At 48.3% G+C, this 22,446-nt stretch overlaps 1 protein-coding gene and 1 long non-coding RNA gene across 4 annotated transcripts; one reads left to right on the top strand and one right to left on the bottom strand.

Annotated features, from left to right (window-relative positions):
• Nucleotides 1-369: 369 nt before the first annotated feature.
• Nucleotides 370-18,581, bottom strand: Parp16 (poly (ADP-ribose) polymerase family, member 16). Of its 2 annotated transcripts, none has more exons than XM_039081504.2 (7): nucleotides 18,417-18,581; nucleotides 17,669-17,951; nucleotides 10,957-11,094; nucleotides 8,054-8,260; nucleotides 4,766-4,937; nucleotides 2,746-2,887; nucleotides 370-1,732 (listed from the first exon to the last, which is right to left on the bottom strand). In XM_039081504.2, exons 2-7 carry the CDS (start codon nucleotides 17,840-17,842, stop codon nucleotides 1,597-1,599), a joined length of 969 nt encoding a protein of 322 aa, XP_038937432.1. In that variant the 5' UTR covers nucleotides 17,843-17,951; nucleotides 18,417-18,581; the 3' UTR covers nucleotides 370-1,596. The 2 variants fall into 2 exon arrangements, with proteins under 2 accessions (XP_038937432.1, NP_001014115.1); NM_001014093.1 differs by lacking the exon at nucleotides 18,417-18,581 and adding an exon at nucleotides 18,185-18,195 and having other exon boundaries at nucleotides 372-1,732.
• LOC134480196 (uncharacterized) lies at nucleotides 15,066-18,933 on the top strand. Of its 2 annotated transcripts, XR_010054419.1 has the most exons (3): nucleotides 15,066-16,020; nucleotides 16,841-16,965; nucleotides 18,577-18,933. It is a non-coding gene; the product is annotated as an uncharacterized LOC134480196 (long non-coding RNA). The 2 variants fall into 2 exon arrangements; XR_010054418.1 differs by lacking the exons at nucleotides 15,066-16,020; nucleotides 16,841-16,965 and adding an exon at nucleotides 16,972-17,545.
• Nucleotides 18,934-22,446: the final 3,513 nt, after the last annotated feature.

Here is a 22,446-nt window from a genome sequence, read left to right as displayed (position 1 = left end):
GAGTGTATGTGTGTGAGTGAGTGTGTGTGTGTGAGTGCATGTGTGTATGTGTGTGAGTTTATGTGTGTGTGTGACAGTGTATGTGTGTGAGTGTATGTGTGTGTGTTTATATGTGTGTGTGAGTGTATGTGTGTGTGTATGAGTGTTATGTGAGTGTGTGAGTGTGTATGTGTGAGAGTGTATGTGTGTGTGAGTGTGTGTGTGTAGTGCTCACGTTTGTAAGGACAATGACTACAAGTCCTTCTTACTAGCTATCCTCGTGACACTGCAGCTCATATCCACCGTGAAGGAGGAAAACAAGGTAGTTTGTAAGCCTGAGTACAGCTTACCTGAGCCGAGGCTGCAGACAGTCATGGACAGACAACTTGGTATTTAGGAAAATATCTTTATTGGTTTTTAAACATCTCACTACTTGGTTTAAAAATCATGATAGTGGCTTCTTCACAAGCTTTACAAATCATAGGGGGAAAAATGATTTCCTCCTTCTCTATGGAAATCCCATTGCCAGTAGACAGAGTTCTTCGCCATTGAAGACTGGCAGGAAGGAGAGAATAAACAACACAGCACGAACGGCCGGGGGGCTCTGCTTTCAACTCAAGCTCAGGCTCCTTGGACAGAGGCTCGGCCTGTGGAGATCTGTGGCCCACTGAGGCAGGCCTCTGCCTTGAAGGCCATCAGGGCCCCTGAAAGCCTAGAGTGTTGTTTATCAAGGCAGCTTCGTGGGAATGAGGACCCTAGCGAGCCTATGGCTTGGACCCTTCTCCATAGCAAAACCAGACAGAGGCTGTGGATCCAGCCACTCGGTGCTCAAGGCTCACACAGCTCCCTCTCTATTTGGCTCATAGAGGCTAATTGGTCAAACAAACAACAAAGAAACAGAAACACAAACATTTGGTTCCATTTGAGCTGTAATCAGCAGTTGGTCATTTTTAGAAAAAGATGACAGAGTTGCTAGTTGTCAAATCTGCATTTTGTTATCCCGCCTGTGGCTCCTCCTCCTGTGTGGTTGAGGAGGCAGGGGAGTACAGCTGTGGCAGAGACTGTTGTTGATCTGAGAAAACTGTTAAAATGTTTTGCACCCGCAGACTAAAGCCGATGGAATTCCCAAACGGTCCCACTGATATTTTTATGAGAAACACGACTGTCCCTCTTGGGTGTCTTGAGTCAAAACAAGGCAGCCGCCTGGTGATTTATCGTTCCCGTTGCACATGTTCTGTCTTCCAGAGGCATTAACGTCAGGAGGCCTCCATCTGGGCTATTACAAACACACCGCGGACAGCTTGGACACTTTGCTTTTAAATGCAGCAGGACTTCTTCCTTTGGCCCTGGCTGGAGAGCCACCTCCCTAGACTGTTTCGGAAGAAGCAGATGGTAGGATACCCCTGAAGCCAGCAAGTGAGGGGCCAGGGTCCCCGCTGACTGGACTGTGTCTGAGCACACCAACAAGGTAATCAGTACACTTATGGCATATAAACATCGCCCTGTGCACCCCGCAACTGGTTCCCAGACTCGACCTGACTGGATGTGACATGCAGGAGGTAGAGGACGAGCGCCCATAAGGCACACGGTGAGTGGCCCCACTCCAAGCACCAGGGATCATCTCTTCAGGCGATTCCAGAAGTGCTGGAAGGCAGAGGAGTTGGTGACACTGACGATGAGCAGCAGCAGCAGATAGAGGGACATCGCGACCATGAACCAATGGCTGCACAGCCAGGAAAGCTGGCTCGAGGCCCTGCCCGGAGGGAGAGAAGGTTGGCAACTCGGGGAAAACAGTTTAAGTGTATGCATGAAGCTCTGGCTCAGAGAACACCACAGGATGGATTTCATCCTCTGTGTGAGCTGCTAAGTGAAGCTGCGTGCGGCTGAGAGAGCTGGGGCGGCTTGCCCTGGCACCGCCAACACACCTTTCAACAGAACATTTTCTAAACTCACAAAGACAGCTATGCAATGAGGTCACCCCACTCGTCCCTTTTTAGCTCCTCTAATTATTTTTTATAAATTGTTTTTTTTTCTTTAACCAAAGGTTGGATATCTAAAAAGATGCCCCAGCTCTACCCAGACGGTGACTTAGCAAAGGTCTTTTACGTATGAACAGATATAAATCTGAGCTGGGAAACCTTAAATCTTTAACTAGTGTGTGTGTGTGTGTGTGTGTGTGTGTGTGTGTGTGTGTGTGTGTGTGTGTGAGCATTTGTGTACAAGTGTGGAGCCAGAGGACAGCTTGTGGGAGTCGGTTTTCTTTCCACCATGTGGGTTGCAGACATTGAACTCCAGCTGTCAGGTGTGATGCTAAGTGCTCTTACCAGCCTGGGGAATCTTTTTGCTACACAGGAGGTGTTCGAAGCCTTCCAAGCATGCACGGGAAACACTCGCTAAGGAGAATCGGTTAAGAATGGGGTTTTTTCAACCAAGTAGCATATAACTCCAGCTTCAGGGGATCTGATACCTTTTTCTGGCTTCACTGACACACACACGCGCGCACACACACACACTGTGGGTTTGGAGGAAGCTATACCACAGATTCCAATAATGCATTAAAATGGCTAAGTGCCAGTCCACCCTAAGGACCCTGGGCATCTTCCCTGACTTCCCAACTTCTTCCTTCAGTGTACAGCATTATGGGAAACATGCTTAGCATACGTTGGAGGCCTGAGGCTGGGGGAAAGGGATGTTGTCGACTGAGCAACCGACGTTCTAAGCAGTGGGCAGCCATCTCCTGACCCTCATGGGGGACCATCTTCTTACCTCTTGGGCTGCTTCTGGGAATACACCAGTAGGTACTTCACCCGCAGAAGCTGGTTGTTAGTGACTACAAAGTACTTAGGGGGGACATCTCCCCCTTCGCTGTGCTTGATTCGAGCTCTGCTGCGGTCGATTTCCTTGGAATCTGAGAGAAGAAGGAAGAGCATACTTTGTCAGGTGGTGTGTGGGGTTGGGGGCGGGGAACACAATAACAAAATAAGCGCATTAGGAAAAGAAATGTGTCCTGAGGCACAGGCTGAGGTATGCACCTGTGTACATAGGTGAACCCGACACAGAGAACAATGAGTCTCTGTCGGGCAGAAAGATACATGGGAAAAAGAATATGAAAATATGAGAAGAAAATAAAACCACCTAGTGGAGAAAGCAGAAGCAAACTGAAGGCCGAAATAGCAGATCAGGATCACATGCCCTGGGACCAGAGCACAGCAGGGGGCAAACTTGAGTAGGGCAGGCCGCCTACCTGCTGCCTGCCTGCCTGCCTGCCTGCCTGCCTGCCTGCCTGCCTGCCTGCCTGCCTGCCTGCCTATCTATCTATCTATCTATCTATCTATCTATCTATCTATCTACCTACCTATCTATCTACCTATCTATCTATCCATCGACAAGTCTCATGTACCTGAATTAAACAGCTAACCAAGGATGACCTTAGCTAGCCTTATCTTCTGATCCCCCTGATTCTAATTCCTACGAACTAAGATTACTTACATCACCACCCCCAGCAAACTGTTTTGTTTTGCTTTTTTGTTGTGGATTTTATGTGCATGTGCTGAACCCAGGGCCTTGTACGTGCTAGGTGAGTCTGAAAGGGAGGGAGGAAGAGAGTCAGCATTCGAGCTTTGCTTTTTACCAAACATGAGCCAGGGCTCTGTGGCAGCGGAGGCTGAGCAGTCTTGTTTTGATGTTTAATGTCACCTTATGCAAACTTGCTAAGAATTACGAATGCGAGCAAGTGGGCGTCCGTCAGGCCGTCTGGTTTGGGAGGATGGTGTCAGACCTGGGCCTGTTCCTTGGGATCCAGTTGTTTCACATTAGAGGCCAGAATAGCCCGTGTCTTGAATTCTTCTCTTCTTAGTAAAGACAACAGCCCAGTTTGGAGCCCAGAATGACAGTCCTATGACTCTTCTGCCTTGGGGGAGGGTGACCCAGAGGGAGGCGCAGGGCACATGGTCTAAGGGACACCTCAGAGCAGTGGAGTTGAAGTGGCTCCTTGTTATCTGTTCCTGGAGAATCCATGTCCTCAGATGCCTGTATGGTCATCTGGGGATTCCAGCACACTCCAGTGTTCTCTGCTGACGCCAAATGCCCAGGATAGCACCAATCCTGACTCTCAGGGAGCCATGCCCTCCCCTTACACACTAGCTCTATTTGTCCTTTGCCCTTCATTTTTGTTTTCTACGTATGAATGTTTTATGTGAATGTGTGTACGTGTACCACATGACAGTCTGGTGCCCCTGAATTTGGAGTTACAGGTGGTTGTGACTTTGCACAGCACGGGTGCTGGGAACTGAGCTCAGGTCCTCTGGAAGAACAGCAAGCACTCCTGACCTGTGGCCATCTCCCCACCCTCCACCTGTCAGACCTTCCCAAAACTTTCCTTGGTCACTTAGACCCACTCAGCTGCCCCATGTCAGCCCCTTCCCCATACTCCTTGAATCCTACCTATAGTATCTGACCTTTTTCTTGTTTTTCTGTTCATTTTCTTTTGTTTTTTGAGACAAGGTCTCCCCATATAGCCCCAGCTGTCCTGGAACTTACTCTATAGACCAGGCTATCCTCGAACTCAGAGGTCTGCCAGCCTCTGCCTCCCAAGTGCTGGGCTTAAAAGTGTATCTGGTCTTTTCCTATATGTTCAATCCCCGAGAAGACATTTCTCCCCTTGAAGACCAGCCTCTGCCCTGCACTGCTCTGGACCAACCCATCTGTAAGCATGTGGTGGCCCTCCACCCGACTTCTGGGCCAGGAGCAAGAGCCTGCAGCCAGGCTGGGTCAAGCACTCACTCACCCTTCTTCTTGGTTTGGCACTTGACATCTGGATGGTCGATGACCTCACACACAGCTACACAGCTAAGGGTCTGGCCAAGGAGGCTATGCTGCCACCCACGGCCGTGAGGACTATAAATGAGGGCCAGGCTCAAGTCACTTGTGAGGTAGGTCCCCTCTCCAAACAGAGAAGTCTGGAATAGCAGACATGACAGAAAAGAAACACACCAAAGTGAATGAGAGTTGGCGTCACAAGATGGCACACGTCCTTCTTCTACAGAGCTGTAAACATAGAAAATTTCACGCTCCCCCAACCTCTTTAAGACAATAGTATCAAATAACCTCTGATGTCATCACAGGGCTTGTTACTAAACACATTCCCATCTGACAACAGTTTAACCGACTGGATTTGGACACCTAGCCTAGCACATGAGCTGTACCTTGTGGTCAAGGTTGAACGGAAAAACCAACAATGATATCAGGGTTCAAACAGACCTCAGTTTCAATTTTCCAACGGGTTACATAAATTCTCTGTCTCAGTTTCTACGTCTACAGAATGGTGGTAGGAGTTCCTCTTCCATAAACTTTAGTCAGTGATTCAAAGACAAAAGGTAGGGGTGTAGGTCAGTTGTAGGGCCCTTGTGTAAGCATTCACAGGTCCTGGGTCCTGGGTTCACTGGGTTCAATCCTCAGACACACACACACACACACACACACACACACACACACACACACACACGCACAAAGCCTTAAGAAACAATGTGCCTGCTCAGGCAATCTGGCATGCAGGGTGGACATACCATCACAGGTGCTGCTGTTAGAATGCACAGAGAATTCCTGCTGTATCAATGCATTAAACATCGCTACACCTAGGGGTTTACTAGAGTGACCTAGTAAAGTCACACGTTACTACTTGAAAAAAATGAGTCAGGGTTGGGGATTTAGCTCAGTGGTAGAGCGCTTGCCTAGCAAGCACAAGGCCCTGGGTTCGGTCCCCAGCTCCGAAAAAAAAAGAAAAGAAAAAAAATGGGTCTTTTGAACAGAAACTAGGACTAAATGGGGGGTCTGGCAGGAATCGCTGGATGAGTTTTACTCTGTGTTGGTGTGGGTTAAGAAGACATCTAGGACTCTGCTTTCCTCCCTCCCTGTGTGTGTCTGTGTGTGTCTGTCTGTCTGTGCTTGCCATGGCCTGCATACTTAGGTAGGATAACCTGTGGGAGTTGGTTCTCCGTTCTGCCCTGTGAGTGCCAGGGATCAATCAGGTCATCAGGCTTAGTAGCAAGCCCACTTCCCCCCACCCCCCGCCCAATTAATCCTCTAAGTCCTACATGTGTTTTCAGTTCCTGAGACTCAAAATTTTGTGCCTGGCTGCTGTCAGCAGAGAGAGCGAGAGAGTCCTAGGACATTTCCACTCTCACGCTAACTTCACGGCTCCCAGTATAGGAGCAACCTCAAAGGAGCCCTTCGCTGAAAGGAACAGGAGAGGCCAGAGATTGAGTCCAAGTACCCGAGGCGCCCTAGATTCACATAAGCAGCACACGGCCCGGGTACTTGAATGAAGGTTTTAGTGTAGAAGGACTATAAACCTCAGGCAACGTCTCCAGACAAGCTGCAGGGTAGGACAGAGACCCCTGGATTCCAGTAGCTTGGCCAACAGTAAGCCCAGGGCCGACACAAACAAGCCCGTCACCCTCAGCTCAACCCACCCTCACTAATCAGATGCAGCAGGGCTGGAAGCAGCTTCTCCAGCCTCAGGGCGACATCAGCCGCAGCTGAGCCCAGGCTCCTGGAGCCAGCCCATCAAGACAAGACAGATGCTGCTCTGCCTGGCGGTGGAGGTGGGGGGTGGCATAGCACCCACTACCTCAGATGCCCTCTCCACTGGCCTACGATAGCAGCCGCTGCTTCTCCTGGTGCCTGGAAGACGAAGAAGCCATTGCCACCCTCTCCCGTGCTCAGAGCATAGTGGTCACGGGTGCCACAGAAGAGGGAAAAGACTCAAGTGGTCCGCATGGCTGTCGTGCCTGTTTAGCTGCAGGCTCTATCCTGCCATCTTCCTCCTACTCCTTCCTAGGAGGCAGAATATGTGTCAGAAGAAAGAGGGTGGCTGACACAGTTTTGACGCATAAAAGCGAGAGGAAAGCAGTTCTGTGGGAGAACCTCCTCCTGGTGGATCTTGGTGCACCCAGCGATTTCTCAGGGGCGACAGAGGCTCAACAATGCTTATGGTCAAATGGGATGTCGTGTTAAAGTGTGGGTTGTCACTGGGCTATTTAAGTGAGGCTCCACATTTCCAACGAGGTGCTCCTGGGTAATCCTTAGGCTGCTGTCCCAGGGTCCACACCGTGTGACTAGGGCCAGTCACGTGTTAAGACCACTGGAGAGTTGAAGTGTGCTAATGGGTCCCACCCCCACAGTATCTCAATTTCTTGGTCTGGGATGCAGTTGGCACTGGAATTGCCATCTGTTTTTGTAGCCCAGGCTAACATCAATAGCCTACGAAGCTCAGGATGACCTTGTACTTGAGAGCCTCCTGCCTCTACTTCCCCAGTGTTAGGTCACCACCACGTCCAGCTTACACAGGTGCTGGGAATTGAACTCAGAGCCTAGTGCATTGCAAGTAAATGTTCTTCCAACCGGGCTACATCCTGAGCCCTCTGGGCACCAATATTTTTGTTTTCTTTTTTTTTTTTTTTTTTTTTTTTTTCCGGAGCTGGGGACCGAACCCAGGGCCTTGCGCTCACTAGACAAGCGCTCTACCACTGAGCTAAATCCCCAACCCCTGTTTTCTTTATTTTAAACTTTTTATTTATTTGTATGTGTGTCTGCTTGTCCATATGGCCACCATGTTTGGGCAGTACCCACAGAGGCCAGAAGAGGGTGCTGGATCTTCCGGGATTAGAGCTACAGGCAACTGTGAGGCCACCCAGTGTTGATGCTGGGAACTGAACCCAGAACCTATGCAAGAGCAGCAAGCACTCTTAGCCCCTGACACTTCTCCAGCCCCAGCACTGGGGTTTTTAAAATTTCTCAAGGGATCTAAATGTAGAGCTCTGGTTGGGGATCACGGATGCTTCTCCATGCATAGCCATCAGAGGCTCTCCCCGGGATTCTGAAGGTCAGCAGTGGCCTGAGAGGCCACACTTACCCAGGTGGCCAGATGACAGCGCCGCTGGTCTGCAGGTCCGCCTGGTACAGGTCCCCCTGGTGCTGCGGCCTTGGTAAACCTACCATGTACTGTCCACCAGCAGTCCCTAGCTAGGACCCAGCACCCCCTCCCGTGCTCCTCAGCAGGGTGCCCCAGGCTCACCTTGTTCAGGTGACAATGCAGGCCGTTGTGAATGATGGAATGGAAGTTCTCTAGGCGGCTGCCATGGAAGGCATAGATCAGGTCTCGCCCTCCTTTGGTCTCATAGAATCTGGCATTGGCCGGGTCAAAGTACTCAATTTCAAAAAGGAAATCTGGGATGGGGACAGGTGTGTGAGGTGCACCGGTCAGCTGCTGGATCTTTTCAAACTTGAAAACATGATGAAAGGGAAACACAGAGTCACTCACAGCTTTATTTCGGACAGTGGTAAAGTGTGCTTCGAAAGTGCCCTCCCAACAGCCAGCATGCTAGCACAGGCCTACACACCGTCCCCCATTCGGGAGGTAGAGGCAGGAAGATCATGAGTTCAAGGTCATACTCAGCTATCAAGTTCAAGGCCAGCCTGGCACTATAGGTGTGTACCACCACGCCCAGCTAAAATGTCCTTTTGTGAAGTGAAAATACACGGGAAAGATCCTGACTTGAGCAAAATAAAAAACTGACATTCCTGTGCTCTAACACACCCACACACATGTTAAAAATTGTATTTATTACTATTTATGTGTTTATGTGTGTGCCTGTTTATCTGTATATGCACCACCTGCACGCAGGTGCCCATCAGGGCCGGAAGAAGGCGTGAGATCCCCGAGACCTGGAGTTAAGGACAGCAGCACAATGCATGCGGATGCAGGGAACTGAGCCCAGGTCTTCTGCAAGGACAGCAGCACTCTTAGCCACTGAACCATCTCTCCAACCCCACCCAGACACCACCCTGCAATTCAAATTGGTTCATCACCAAAAGTCAAGGAGCCACCATCACAGCTGCTGTAGCTGCGATACCCAGCATCTAACAGGACCTTGATCCCAGATGAGAACGAAGAAATCGTTGCATCTCAATTAACAAAGGAAGTCACCCAGATCATTCTGGAGTACAGACTCCCTCTCCATGCCCACCTGCCATTTCTTACCATCTAGCAGTACTGGATGTCCCTGTGATACCAGGACCCCTGGAATGAAAATCTGTGACATTTAGATGCTTGTAAAATTGAATTCTTAGAGCTGGACCTGGTGGCACATCCCTGTGATCCCAGGAATCTGAGGCAGGAGGACTGCCATGACTTTACAGTCACCATAAGCTATGCATTGAAATTTTGTCTCAAAAACCAAAAGCAGGGGGTTGGAGAGGTGGCTCAGAGGTTTCATACTTGCTGTTCTTGAAGAGGACAGGGTTCAGTTCCCAGCATCCACATGTCAGCTTATAACCATCTGTAACTATAGTTCCAGGGGACCTGACTCCCTCTGCTGGTCTCCTCAGGTACCGGGCATGGATGTGACAAACTTACATACATGCGGGAAAAACACTCATACAACTAAAATAAAAATAAATACATCTTTAAAAATAAAAACAGTCAGGGCTGGAGAGATGGCTCAGCTGTTAAGAGCACTGACTGCTCTTCCAAAGGTCCTGAGTTCAATTCCCAGCAACCACATGGTGGCTCACAACTATCTGTAATGGGATCTGATGCCCTCTTCTGGTGTGTCTGAGAACAGTGACAGTGTTATCACATATATTTAAAAAAAAAAAAAAAAAAAAGAATAAATCTTTAAAAAAAAAAAAAAAAAAAAAAAAACCAGGGGTTGGGGATTTACCTCAGTGGTAGAGCGTTTGCCTAGCAAGCGCAAGGCCCTGGGTTCGGTCCCCAGCTCTGAAAAAAAGAACCAAAAAAAAAAAAAAAAAAAGAAGCACATGCACTACTGGATTCGGTGAAGTTAGAAGCCTGATGTTTTCCTGTACAAGGTATTTTTTTTTTGCATTAAATCCTGGGGTCCATTCCACAATTCCTTATTTTTGACCACTGTTGCCTTTAGTAATGTGAAAATGTGGTTCTTTTTATGCAGCTGCACATATTTCTCTTTGTATAACTTAATGTGTCAAATAAATGAGTTCATCTAAAAAAAATTTTTTTAGCTTTTTAAGTTGAAGGCCAACAAGATGGCTTAGTGTGGGAAAAGGTGCTGGCCACCAAGCCTGACAACTTGAGCTCAATTCCAGGACCTGCACCATAGAAGAACAAACTATCCCCTGACCTCTACGCGTATACACCCCCAGTGGAAAAACATTGTATTTTAAAATTCAATGCTTATTTAAAATTGCTTAGCTCAGTAGCAGCACAGATAACCATCCCGTTGTTGCCATTCAGAGGACAGAACACCACACCAGGAGCCACATGATCTAGTCTGGACCTTGTCCCAGCCTGTCCCTGTGAACTCCCAGCCCGACAAGGAGGCCTATATTACAGGACATCTGGCTTCTGCCAGAAACTGTGCTGGGGTAACACCCTTTCTGTCATTGCCTCTTAGAGGTGACTACGGCCTTACCTTACCAAGGGGACTCAGCCAGTGACTAGAATAGGATTTGAACCCTAAAACTGAAGGATCCTACCACTATGTGGGATAATTTTCTGTTTAACAGCTGGACTAAGCCACTTCCTCACCTCTCCTCGCTCATCCCCTCTCTGTCCTTTTTCCCCTCCTCCCCTCCAGTGCTCAGGATAGAACTCAAGACCTTGTGTATGGTAAGCAAGTGTTCTGCCATCGAGAGACACTCCTAAGGCATGGACAGGCCCTCCCCTTATCAGAAATAACTGCAAAAAGTACACTTGCCCAACTGAAGTACACCACAGTTATCGAAATTTATAGGTGAGGAGACCCATGCCGAACTGCTCCGTGCAACCCGTCACACGGAAGCTCCTGGGCTCATACAATGAGAATCTCTGAAAGTGACACCCATGAATCTGAAATTTCAACCAGCTGCCCATGGGTAGGTCTCAGAGCCACTGAACTGGTGCTGCTGTCTCAAAGAGCCAAGCTTGGGAACCTGTGACCCTATACCCCAAAGTCTCACCTCGGCCTTCTCTGCACTGTGGATTGTCAGGATCTTGGAGGATAGAATCCAGCTCACCAGGTCCCAGGTCTGTTTGTCTGTGTCCCTGGAGGACTGCAGAAGTTCCTTCAAGTTAGGTAACCTGCCAGTGTCCGCAAGCTGAAAACAACGAACCTCCATTAGCAAGAATCCCAGATAAAAATAGTGATTGGACGCCCTCTAGTGGTGAGGTGGGAAACTTCACTCCTAACCAGAGTAATTTTCCAAGGGGTAGTATCCTCCCTAAATAATACCAAACCCTGAACATTTTCAATCCTAAAAGGTAATGCTCTGTTTCATTCACTTGGTACAAAACATGGTTTACCATGATGCAGGTTTTGCTCTCTGTCCTGTTACAACTTATGCGTTCAGCTGCAAGAATGTTACTGCGTGGGATGGCTTGAGGCTGCAGGAATTACTGAATGAGTGGTCTCGGTACTTTTCCCCCTCATGAGCACTAGGGGTTGGTGCTATTCTTACTTCTTGCCTCCTACATCCTGCTTCTTCCACAACTAGTCCCCATCCAGAAAGGAGATCCTTTTTACTGAGCATCTACTCAGTGCCAGGCCCTGTACTTCTGGGAGGCATGGAGAGGGGAATCTTGGTAGAATGGAGAAGGAAGCAAAGTAATTCTTATTTAAAATGATCACCACCGACTTGTGAGAAGGCTCAGCAGGCAAAGGCACTTGTTGCCAAGCCTGACAACCTGAGTCCCATCCTCAGGACATCCATGGTGGAAGGAGAGAGCTGGCTCCCACTTCTCCATACTCTACTCTGACGAGAGATCCAGCTGCAAAGATGGCTGGGGGTGGGTGGGGGTGGGGCATGAATGGTGGGCAGAGCTGAGAGCTTGGGACTGGGAGACAGGAAGTCTAGATAACCAGCAAAGAATGAGCAGGGTGAGAGCCCCAGTGAGTCAGAAGGAGGCAGCTCAGCCTCCTGGCTTTGAGTGACAGGGGATGCTTTAGCACCAGCTCCTGGATCAGAGGCCCAGGAATCTGTCTGCAGATGACCACAGGTGACACTCATCACTAGGCAAAACTGAAGCTGCTCAGATGCAGGTGACAGTTGCTGCTGTTCTGACAGGTGCAGCAGGTGAGAAAACACCTGGAAAAAGTAATTGTCTAGGAAAGTGCCAGAGGGGATGAGGGAATGTGGGACAGTGTTGCACAGTCAATGAACCAAAGGGTTTTACCTCAGGGACTAAGCAATGTCACCTGCAACAGTGAGGGGAGGAACAGCGGCATGGAGGGCGGCCAGGCAAAGCTAGGCAATTCCATACCGGAGTGCCAGGCCTAACACACACCTACAACACTACAATCTAGACTTACCTGCAATGGAACAAGGGGAGGGGGTAGAAAGTGGATGGGGTGGGCATGGTGGTAAGTGTCTTCATCCCAGCATTTCTCAATGAAAGAAAGGGAGGTGGATGGGGAGGGGGAAAGCGATGAAAGACTAGGAGAAGTAAGAAGGAGACTATAGGGCTGGAGTGATGTCTCAGCGGTCAAGAGCACTGACTGCTCTTCTAGTAGTCCTGAGTCCAATTCCCAGCAAGCACATGGTGGTTTACAACCATCTCTAGTGGGATCTGATGCCCTCTTCTGGCATGCAAGCATACATGCAGATAAAGCACTTATATACACAAAATAAATAAATCTTAAAATAACTACAGGGTGGTTCCAGGTACAGGCAGCTCTTTAGAAATGCCCTCTTTGGTCTAGTTGTGGACATCACTGATCCTCAGGCAACAGGATGTGAATCACCTTATGGCTGTTACTTCTAGGTGACACTCCTAATGACCCAAGCTCCATCCCTGAGACCCACATGGTGGAAGGAGAGAACCAACTTCTGCCTGTTTTCCATCCACTGACCTTTGAACATGCACTACACACATGCGCACACACACACACACATACACATATACACATACACACACATACACATATGTACACAAACCCACTACACACACAAACATACATACATACACACATACGTACATATACATACATACACACATATACACATACACACATACATATACATACATATACACATACACACATATACACATATATACACATACACACATACATACACAAACACATACATACACATACACACACATACACACATACATACACACATACATACACACACACATACACACGTAAACAAACAACCTAATACCAGGCCAGGGATGTAACTCAGTTGTTGCATTGTGATCGTCCAGCATGCATGAAGCCCTGGGCTGGATCCCCAGCACTGATTAAACCATCATCCTAATCACCAACCAGTCTACTGCTCACCAGTTACTCACTATGATGGTTGGTAGGAAGTGGTTGGTACCTTGAATTTGATCCCCAACACTGAAAGGTGCAGTTAACCTGAAAGACTAAGAACCACACTGAAAATTATCAAGTCTTAGGGGCTGGAGAGATGGCTCAGTGGTTAAGAGCACTGCCTGCTCTTTCAGAGGTCCTGAGTTCAATTCCCAGGAACCACATGGTGGCTCACAACCATCTATAATGGAATCTGATGCCCTCTTCTGGTGTGTCTGAAGACAGCCACAATGTGCTCATATTAATAAAATAAATAAATCTTTAAAAAAAAAAAACAACCTTAGAATGTGATTTGGCAAAAAAAAAAAAAAAAAAAAATCAAGGATTGACCTAAAGGATTTTTATTAGACAAGACCTAATTTCCTCCCTACACAGCACCTGAATACTTGCTATATGTGATCTACAAACAAGAGGAATAAGTCCAAGTCCAGGGCTATACTGAATGGTTAAACCGTATGCTGTAAGGATGACACCCTGACACCCGAGCTGTTTGTTTCACAGCTGCCTGGTGACTTCAGTGTCAGACGAGATGGCGAGATCTGTCCCAGCAAACGTCAACAGTCAGTCTCTAATCTGGAAATAAGCAGCAGCGGCCTTCCCCACATGCCTTTGAGCCAACAATCCCAGGTCTCAAGAGCTTACCTCAAGAAGACAGTGAGAAATGTGGACAGTTATTAACGTAGCAAGGTGTTTTACTGTGGCATTATTTGCGAGAGCCATTTAAAGTTATGAAAGAAGCAGACCCAGTAGTGCGCGCCTGTGGAGCCAGTACTCAGAAGTCTGAGGCAGGAGGATTCCAAATTCCAGGCCAGTCTAGGTTTAAAAAATACAACGGTACAAACTGGGCAGCTCAGCCGAGGGCAGCTCAGTCGAGGGCATCACATTAAAGGGGCAGAGGGTTGGGGTGGGGCCTGGGGTCATAGCTAGTGGGGAGTGTTTGCTATGCAAGCATAAGTTCCGGGATTGGAATCCCTAAAATCCCTGCCAAAAAGCTGACAGGTGTGGAAGCCAGCGATAATCCCGGCACTCAGGCTAGCTAGACCAGCCCGAGCTAGCAAGCTCCAGCTCGGGTGAGACATTCTGCCTCCATAAATAGACGGAGATGTAGGAAAACCCCAGATATCAGCTTCAGGTCTCCACACCAACTCCAGCACACACGGGAGCACACCAAACATGCGCACACGCGAGTCCACACACACAGGCGAATGCACACACACAAAACACATGCAAAATAAATAATTAAAATATCCTCACGGTAGGGGGCTGACTGCTGCAAGTGGGGCGCAGAACAAGAAAAACTTTCTCGTGAGTCTTAAAGGAGCAGTTTCCTGGACACGGTGCAGCCATGGTATCAGGGGACCCAGGACAGCAGCAAGCTTCTACAAGGTTTCCGTTTGGTTTTGTTTTTAAATAATGTGTTTTAATTAATTAGTTAATTTTTCTGAGACAGAGTCTAACTGGCTAGCCTGGAACTTGTGATATAGAACCAGTTGTCTTTGAATCCACAGAGGTCAGCCTGCTTTGCCTCCGACAGAGAGAGAGAGAGAGAGAGAGAGAGAGAGAGAGAGAGAGAGCATGTGTGTCACAGTGACTGTGGAGGTCAGAGGACAACTTTCAGGAGTTGGTTCTCTCCTGCCACTTCGACTTCCAGGGATCAAATCCAAGTCCTCAGTCCGTGCAGCAAGCACTTTTACCCACAGAGCCCCAAGGAGCTGCTGACTGGGGCACTGGTGTTGATTCAGGTCCCAAACATCCTGAGCAGAGCTAAGCCCTGGAGTCAGTTCAGAGAAGCCACCACCAGTCACCTCCTACCCCCACAAGGGTCTGTGGCCTAACAGAAAACCAGGGTGTAGTATTTTCTACAGGAAGAAAACAAAGAAAAGCTAAGCAGTCATTGACAGCCAGTGTCAAGGTCTGCTGTCAAATGACAATGTAAGTCTGGAGATAAAAGTCAAAGGGCTAGGAAATCTCAAGAGGGCTAAGAGATTCTTGGCCCGGATAAGGGCTTGTGTAATGTGCCAAGGAACAAGGTCAGAGACTCTAAGTCTGGGCAGTCAGCATAGACTCAATCAGATGCCTCCCAGGTCAGGCCCAGAGAACACAAAGAATTCTCAGTGTTAAAAAAAAAAAAAAAATCAAAGAACTGACTGGGTAGAAATGTCCTCAAAACAAGGCATCTAAGATCACTGAGGGCTTTGGGGACAGTGGCAGGATAAGACCAGACCATACCTAACTGCCAGGGACTTGGTTCATCAAAGGGGTTCTCTAGCAATAGTCAATAAAGTAGTTTAGACCAGGGCACTGACTGTTCAGAGCTGCGGCACTTTAGTACCACCTAGGCATGTGGAGAAAGGAACTGGGAATGGTCCGAAGTGGCGAATGCTCACATCAGCTCCCCAATTTATAAAAGCAGCTTCCCAAGTTTCCTTCTTCAGCCACAAAATGATCTAACAAGTGAGATCCAGACTGGACTTGACCTTCTTTGAAAGTTAGCCTTTGAAGTCACTTGGGCTACAGACATCTGCTGTCACAATGCATGTTTTGTGTTTCAAGTCCCTCACACCACAAACTCAAGAAAGTGAACGAGAGCTCTGCAAAAGAAACCATGAGGGAAGTCAGTTGGCCTGTTTCCTCCCACTTCCTGAACCCAGACCTGCAGAGGCAGTGTGGTCACGACCCGAGGTATCCTCAGTGCATGGCTAGGATGGTAAGGACCAGGTGGAGTCAGATGGCTCGCCTTTGCTGCTTGACCTCCAAGGAATGAAAGCAAAGAGGGAACCCAGGGCGGTGGGAGATACGCAGTGTCCATTCTGAACAGTCTTTCATCAGATAACATGGTTGGTTAATTAGCTGACTTCCTAACATGGAAAACCTTATGCGTTCGTGGCACAGACTTAACCTGGTGATGATGAATTACCTCTGATTATACACTGTCGGGGCAGGGGGTGGGGGGAGATCCTGGTATTTCGTGGTAGAGTTTTGTGTTTTTTAAAACAATGTTCTTTTGGGGTTGGGGATTTAGCTCAGTGGTAGAGCGCTTGCCTAGGAAGCGCAAGGCCCTGGGTTCGGTCCCCAGCTCCGAAAAAAAGAACCAAAAAACAAACAAACAAACAAACAAAAACAATGTTCTTTTAATGCAAATGGGTGGTTTGCCTGGATGTATGCCTGTGTACCATGTGTGTACCTGGTGCTGGCAGAGACCAGAAGAGAGTCTTAGACCCCCCCTGGAACTAGCACCATGTTTGTGCCAGGAATTGAACCTGTGTCCTCTGGAAGGGCAGCCAGTGCTCGTAACTTCTGTGCCATCTCCCAAGGCCTGGATTTTTGCATTTATACTCGGGAATGGAATTGCTTGATAATTTCCTTTTCTTGTATTACCGTTATGAGACTTAATACCAAGGATATTCCAACCTTTTTCTTTCCTGCTTTCCTGTTTTGTTCAAGATAGTTTTATGTAATCCAGGCTGCACAGAAGAAGTTGAGGCTGACCTTGAACTATTACTGATCCCACTGTTTCCCCCTTCCAGAGGCCGGGATTACAGATGTCTGCTGACCGCCATATCTAACTACATTTTCAATATTTTGGAAGAATTTCTATGAAACTAATTATGCATTACTCCCATATTTGAAATAGAACTTGTCGATGAAGCAGGTAGGCTCAAAGGTTTGCTTGCCTGGTTTTTTTGTTTGTTTGTTTGTTTTTGTAGCCCAGGCTAGCCTCAAATTTGTGCGTCTGCCCCCATCATTCTGAGTGTTGAGATTGTGGGTGTACACCACCACTACTGGTGACTCTATTTCCTCCACTGAGTCAATGTTTGGCAAGCTATATCTTTCCAGATAATTCCAAATATTTGGATTACAAGGACAGCTGACATCTGGAATACTGACCCTAACTCTTAAAGAAACTCTATGTCTTATATAGGTCATGTGTCCCGCTGAAACCTGTAATCTTTATATAAGAATTGTTGGTTTGTAACTTCATCTGAAGGGCAAAGTCTAGCTAGTTGCAAAGGAAGGGACGACTTCCTATCTAGGCAGAACAGCTGGTTCAGATCAACGCCCCTTTAGGGCCACACTTGAGCGTTTTGTGGAGGACTCTGTAGCTATTCCTCACATCGCTCCTGGGAGTCAGTCACTGACAAAAGGAAGCGGCCACCAAGTGACTTGGCAGTGTGTCTACACGAGGTTGTTTAGGAGTGTTCTTGCTGATAGGAAGCTTCCCCAAGGCCAAGGTGGGTGGGAAGTCCAGGGAATTGGCGTGTTTTCTAACACGAGTGGAGCTGCTCCTGCCTGCCTTTCCACAGGGCCACTTGGCCCAGGATGCAGCGAGCAACGGTGGATCAGGACGAACTCACCAGGGCCTCGAAGTCCTTACAGTCGTGGCGGGCGTAGGAGGCGGGGAAGGGCCGCAGCACCGAGTCCCGCTTGTAGCTCTGCAGCGCTGAGGCGAAGAGGCTGCAGCGGAGGTCCGCGGCCAGCACGTCGCGGCTCACCGACTCCCTGGCTGCCGCCCTGTTGGAGAGCTGCATCCCGGGCTCGTAGCGCGTGGTCGGGAGGAGGCAAGGAGGGGCAGTGCGGGGCCTGGGCCCGGGGGACCTTGGACCGTCTGCTGCCAGGTTTCCCAGCCCGGGGGTGGAGCTAAGCAAAGGGGCGACAAATTAACAGTGATGAGAAACGCGCTGGCGAGCGTCCTCTGCAGGACACTGGGCTCGGTCGCTCAGTACGGGAAACACGGGATCTGGGAGAGCCGCCTCTGGTGCCCCGCCAGTCCCAGGGTCCCGGGTCTAGAGGAGTGGCTATTGCACCGGGCTAGGGTAATATCCTGGGGACCCCGGCCTGCCCGCCCCACACTGTCTGCAGTCACGGCCTACCTCCGGGCCCGCCGCTCCGCCCACCGGGCCCAGGCCCGCCCCTTCCCGCGCCCTAGCTCCGCTCGCGCCGGCCCACACGTCCCCGAGGATTCCAGCTGCCCAGGGTGCGGGCCAAAGGTGCCCGTGCCGCTGCTAATCATCCTCGCCACAGCCCTAGGAGGAAACCGATCCGGGATCCGCCCCGGGGAATTGTCTTTGTCCTGGCTGTTCCGGTTGAGTCTGCTTTTCTCACCTTGGGAATTACCACCTGTTGAATAAGTCGGTTTCCTCTGGAGCTGACACGTTGCACAAAAGGAGCCACTTGACACCCAGGGAAAACTGAGGGTCGGAGTGACACAATACTTCCTCAAGACATTGTAGCTGACCCAAAGTCCTTTCTCTCTACCTTACAGCCTCCGGAATTCTCTGAATTGCTCAAATGTCTGACCTCAGATTTCCCAGGATCCTCCTCCTTCGAAGGCCTCTAACAGGAAGTCGGGAAAACATGTACTGAGAGAACAATGACCTAACCCTGCGGAAGGGAAAAGACCTGACCCCAAGATGACTCAGCGACTGGACAACCGGATGGGTAAAGGCACTTGCTGTCAGTCCTCACGACCTGAGCTCGATCCCGGGATCCCACATGTTAGGAGCTAACGGATTCCAGCAGTTTGTCCTATAACTTCCACACATGCCCAAGGCTCAAGTGTGCCCATATGTGAATGTACACAAAATAAATAAATGTAAGAACAGATTCCCTTTACTTCTTCCTCCTCAAGACCTCACTAGGTATTTGGCCTACTGATCACAGAACTCTAAGCCTGTGGTAAATTGTTAGACCAAAAGGCCCCCCTTTAAAAACCTCACATATGACACACTTTTAGTCCCAGCAGAGGCAGGCAGATCTCTGAGTTCAAGTCCCGACTGGTCTACAGATCAAGTTCCAGGACAGCCAAGGCTACACAGAGAAACCCTGTCTCAAAAAAACGAAAACAAAAATCCCAAAACAAAACAAACTTCACCAAAAAAAAAAAAATTAAGAAATAAATCTTTAAAATTTATTCATCCAGTACTCAAGAGGCAGAGACAGGTTGATCTCTGTGGGTTTGAGGCCAGCCTGATCTACAGAGCAAATTCTAGGACAGCCAGGGCTACCCTATGTTGAAAAACAAACAAATAAAAAAGATAATAATAAAATTTAAATTTAAAAGATTCCCTCCTGGTCTTTGACTCTCCATATCTTTGCCGTGTTGTTTCTCTTTATAAACTTTTGCATTGATGCTACTTGAAGTTCATTGGGCTTCCTGGAAACCTAGAAGACTTATTTTTGTCGCCGTTTGTTTGTTTGTTTGTTTGTTTGTTTTTGTGCTGGAAGTAAAGGCATTCTCCATGCCACAGTGCCACAACAACTGGCAACAACGACAACAAAATGTATGGAATCTTCCCTTATTTTCTCTGTGGTCTTACTCTGTAGCCCATGCTGACCTCAGACAAAACAACACAGTTTCTTTCTTCGGTGATATGCTGTATTTGATGTGACATTCTCCTTTGGCAGTCCTGCCCTCCTTTAATCATACTCTTTTGGCTCCTTATTCATAAGAGTGACCTCTGCGCACTCTGCAGTCAGTCCTGCTACCCCTTCTGTTTGCTCTTCACAGAGAGTCCTATTCTGCTTCTGTGCCCTCATTTCTGTTGTTCTAGAGAAAGGGCATTTTAGAGGATAGACTATTGCTTGTCCTCCCATTTCTGGGGTGTGTTATTACTGTCTGCTTGTTTGTTTATTTAGTAATGTCAGTAGAGGGAATCGAGTCCATCTCATCCCTTCAGAGCCTCTGAAGTTGCCACTCTTATCACCCAGAAAGGGGTACATCCACAGTGACTGCAGGGGTATGCTCACCATGACTGCAGGGAGTATACCCACAGTAATGGCATAACAGTGGGGGTTTCTTGTTTGTTTGGTTAGTTGGTTGTTATTTGGTTGGTTTTTGGTTGGTTTTGGTTTATTGTTGCTTAGAAAAGTTCTCACTATATAGCCCTGATTGGGTTGGACCTTACCATGTAGATCAGGCTGTTCATAAACTCACTGGGATCCCCCTGCCTCTACTTCCTGAGTACTGGGATTAAAAGCATATGCCACCACAACTGGCTTGATTTTGTTTTTGGTTTTTTTTTGTGTGTGTGTGTGTGTTTGTTTGTTTGTTTTGTTTTGTTTATTTGTTTGGTTTTGTTACAGGGTTTTGGGTTTTATGAGACAGGGTTTCGTTCTGCACAGGCTGGCCTGAAACTCAAACTCAAAAAAAAAGGCTGGCCTCAAATGTGCAGCAGTCCTCCTGCCTCAGCTTCACAGGTGCTGGGGCCTCAAGCATGCAGCCATCCCCCTGTCTCGGCCTCACAAATGCTGACAGTGTCTTTGCAGACCTTTCACTGGTTTTTGTCCCCGACAACACCCAGACGTTAAAACCCACTCAGCACTGTACGATGCTCGGTTGTTTAGACTCCTGGGAAGGAATAGTTCCCTGAGTTGGTGTTCATATGTTGTGACTCCAGCTGTTTACTCTCCTGGAAATATGCCCAGCCTACAGATTAGCCCATAAACCCAGTAAGATTGACAGTCTCCCAATTGCCCTTCCATACAACAGCCAGGATCGCTCCTCTTTACCTAGGTGTTGTTGTTGTTGTTTTTATTATTGTTGTTATTTGCCTAGCTAGGGATTAAGCCCAGAGCCACGCTCACACTGGAGAAGTGCTCTACCATTGAGCTGCACAACATCTCAACCTGCTTGCATGGGGCCTCTCTGTGCTCTGTTACAAAGGAAGCCCGTTCCTTTGGGAGACCATTCGTCTTCTCCCTGTTGGTAAAGTCTCTGGCCCAGGACTATGGAGATGGGGTGGGGACAATGGTGAGCTTTTTTTCTGAGTGTCACTCTCGCTCTGTAAGAAACGTTCTAGTAGGGGAGCTGGGAGGGTTGCCCAGTGGTTAGAGCACCTGATGTGAGATCGTGAGGAACTCAGATCCAAGCACCCAAGTAACAAGCTGAGATCCTGAAAACATCTGTAACTCCAGCTCAGAGGGATCTGATGCCCTGCTCTGCCCTCTACGAATGCCCAGACACAAATAAAAATGTGTCTTTTAAAAACAGTGTTCATTTTATGCATTCATGTGTGCGCACACATAATTAAAAATAAAATATGGGGGGTTGGGGATTTAGCTCAGTGGTAGAGCGCTTGCCTAGCAAGTGCAAGACCCTGGGTTCGTGTGGAAAGCCGTGATAACATTCGCCATTACAAGATGGCGCTGGCTTCCGCTGCGCCAGCCTGACTTCCTTTCAGGAAACTAGCTGTGTGCGCATGTGCAAGAGTGTGTTCGCGCCAAGTCTTTGCCCACCCCGGGGCATGCCAATGAGATCATGGGTAAGCGACCAATCAGGCGTGGACACGCCACATTAGGGTGTATATAAGCAGCGCCATTCTGGGGCTCGCTCTCTCCTCTTCAAGATGTAATAAACGCTTTGCTGCAGAAGGATCCTGGTGCCCGCGCGTGTTCTTGCTGGGGAGACGATAGCGCGGGACAGGTTCGGTCCTCAGCTCCGGAAAAAAAAAGAAAAAAGAAATAAAATAAAATAAAATAAAATATAAGATACTTCGGAATCGAAAGCAATCCTTCTGCCCCAGTCTCCTGAATGTTGCAGTTACAAATGTGAGTCACCATGCCCAGCTTTTAGTACGTCCTTTAATGAATGCTGCGTGTCCTTAGGACTATTTCTAGAGAGTGTAGATTGTGTGGAGTGTGCATGGGTGTGTGGCGTATGCATATAGCCATGTGCATGCACAAAGACCAGAGAATGACAGACGCCTTGCTCTATTACACATCACCTTTCCCCCTTGAGACAGGGTCTCTCGCTGGGCCTGGAACTCGGCTGGCAACCAGCAGACCCCCATGGTGCTGGAATTATTCCCATACCCACAACCCACATTTTACATAGGTGCTGGGATTCGAGCTCAGATCTTCATGCTTATACAGAGAGCACTCTTACCCACCACCCCATCTCCCTAACTCCTGTAAATATCATTGGTTTTCTCTCTTTAGCTTAGGGCTACAACTGGGATATAGGACTTAACCATTCACCTTTCGTGCAGAAGACCCTGGGTCAACTTAACACCATATAATGATAACAACAGGCAGTCATCCAGCTTCAAGAGTAAAGAAGGAAAAACAGAAGAAAGCCAATGAAAACATAAGAAATTAAATAAAAACAAGATCAGAAAACCGAGTACAGACATGG

This window comes from Rattus norvegicus, chromosome 8 (assembly GCF_036323735.1).
Source record: "Rattus norvegicus strain BN/NHsdMcwi chromosome 8, GRCr8, whole genome shotgun sequence".
Taxonomy (NCBI): Eukaryota; Metazoa; Chordata; class Mammalia; order Rodentia; family Muridae; genus Rattus; species Rattus norvegicus.
The sequence above is the reverse complement of the archived record's forward strand: the minus strand, read 5'-3'. Positions and strand labels throughout refer to the sequence as shown.

What these genes read in the sequence shown, in the direction of transcription:
- Parp16 (XM_039081504.2), bottom strand. Translation starts at nt 17,842, where the DNA reads ATGCAGCTCTCCAACAGGGCGGCAGCCAGGGAGTCGGTGAGCCGCGAC. An exon ending in TGCATTGTCACCTGAACAAG is followed by an intron (nt 4,938 to 8,053) that starts GTGAGCCTGGGG and finishes CTGCTATTCCAG; the next exon opens with ACTTCTCTGTTTGGAGAGGG. An exon ending in TCCCAGAAGCAGCCCAAGAG is followed by an intron (nt 1,733 to 2,745) that starts GTAAGAAGATGG and finishes CCCTCCGGGCAG; the next exon opens with GGCCTCGAGCCAGCTTTCCT.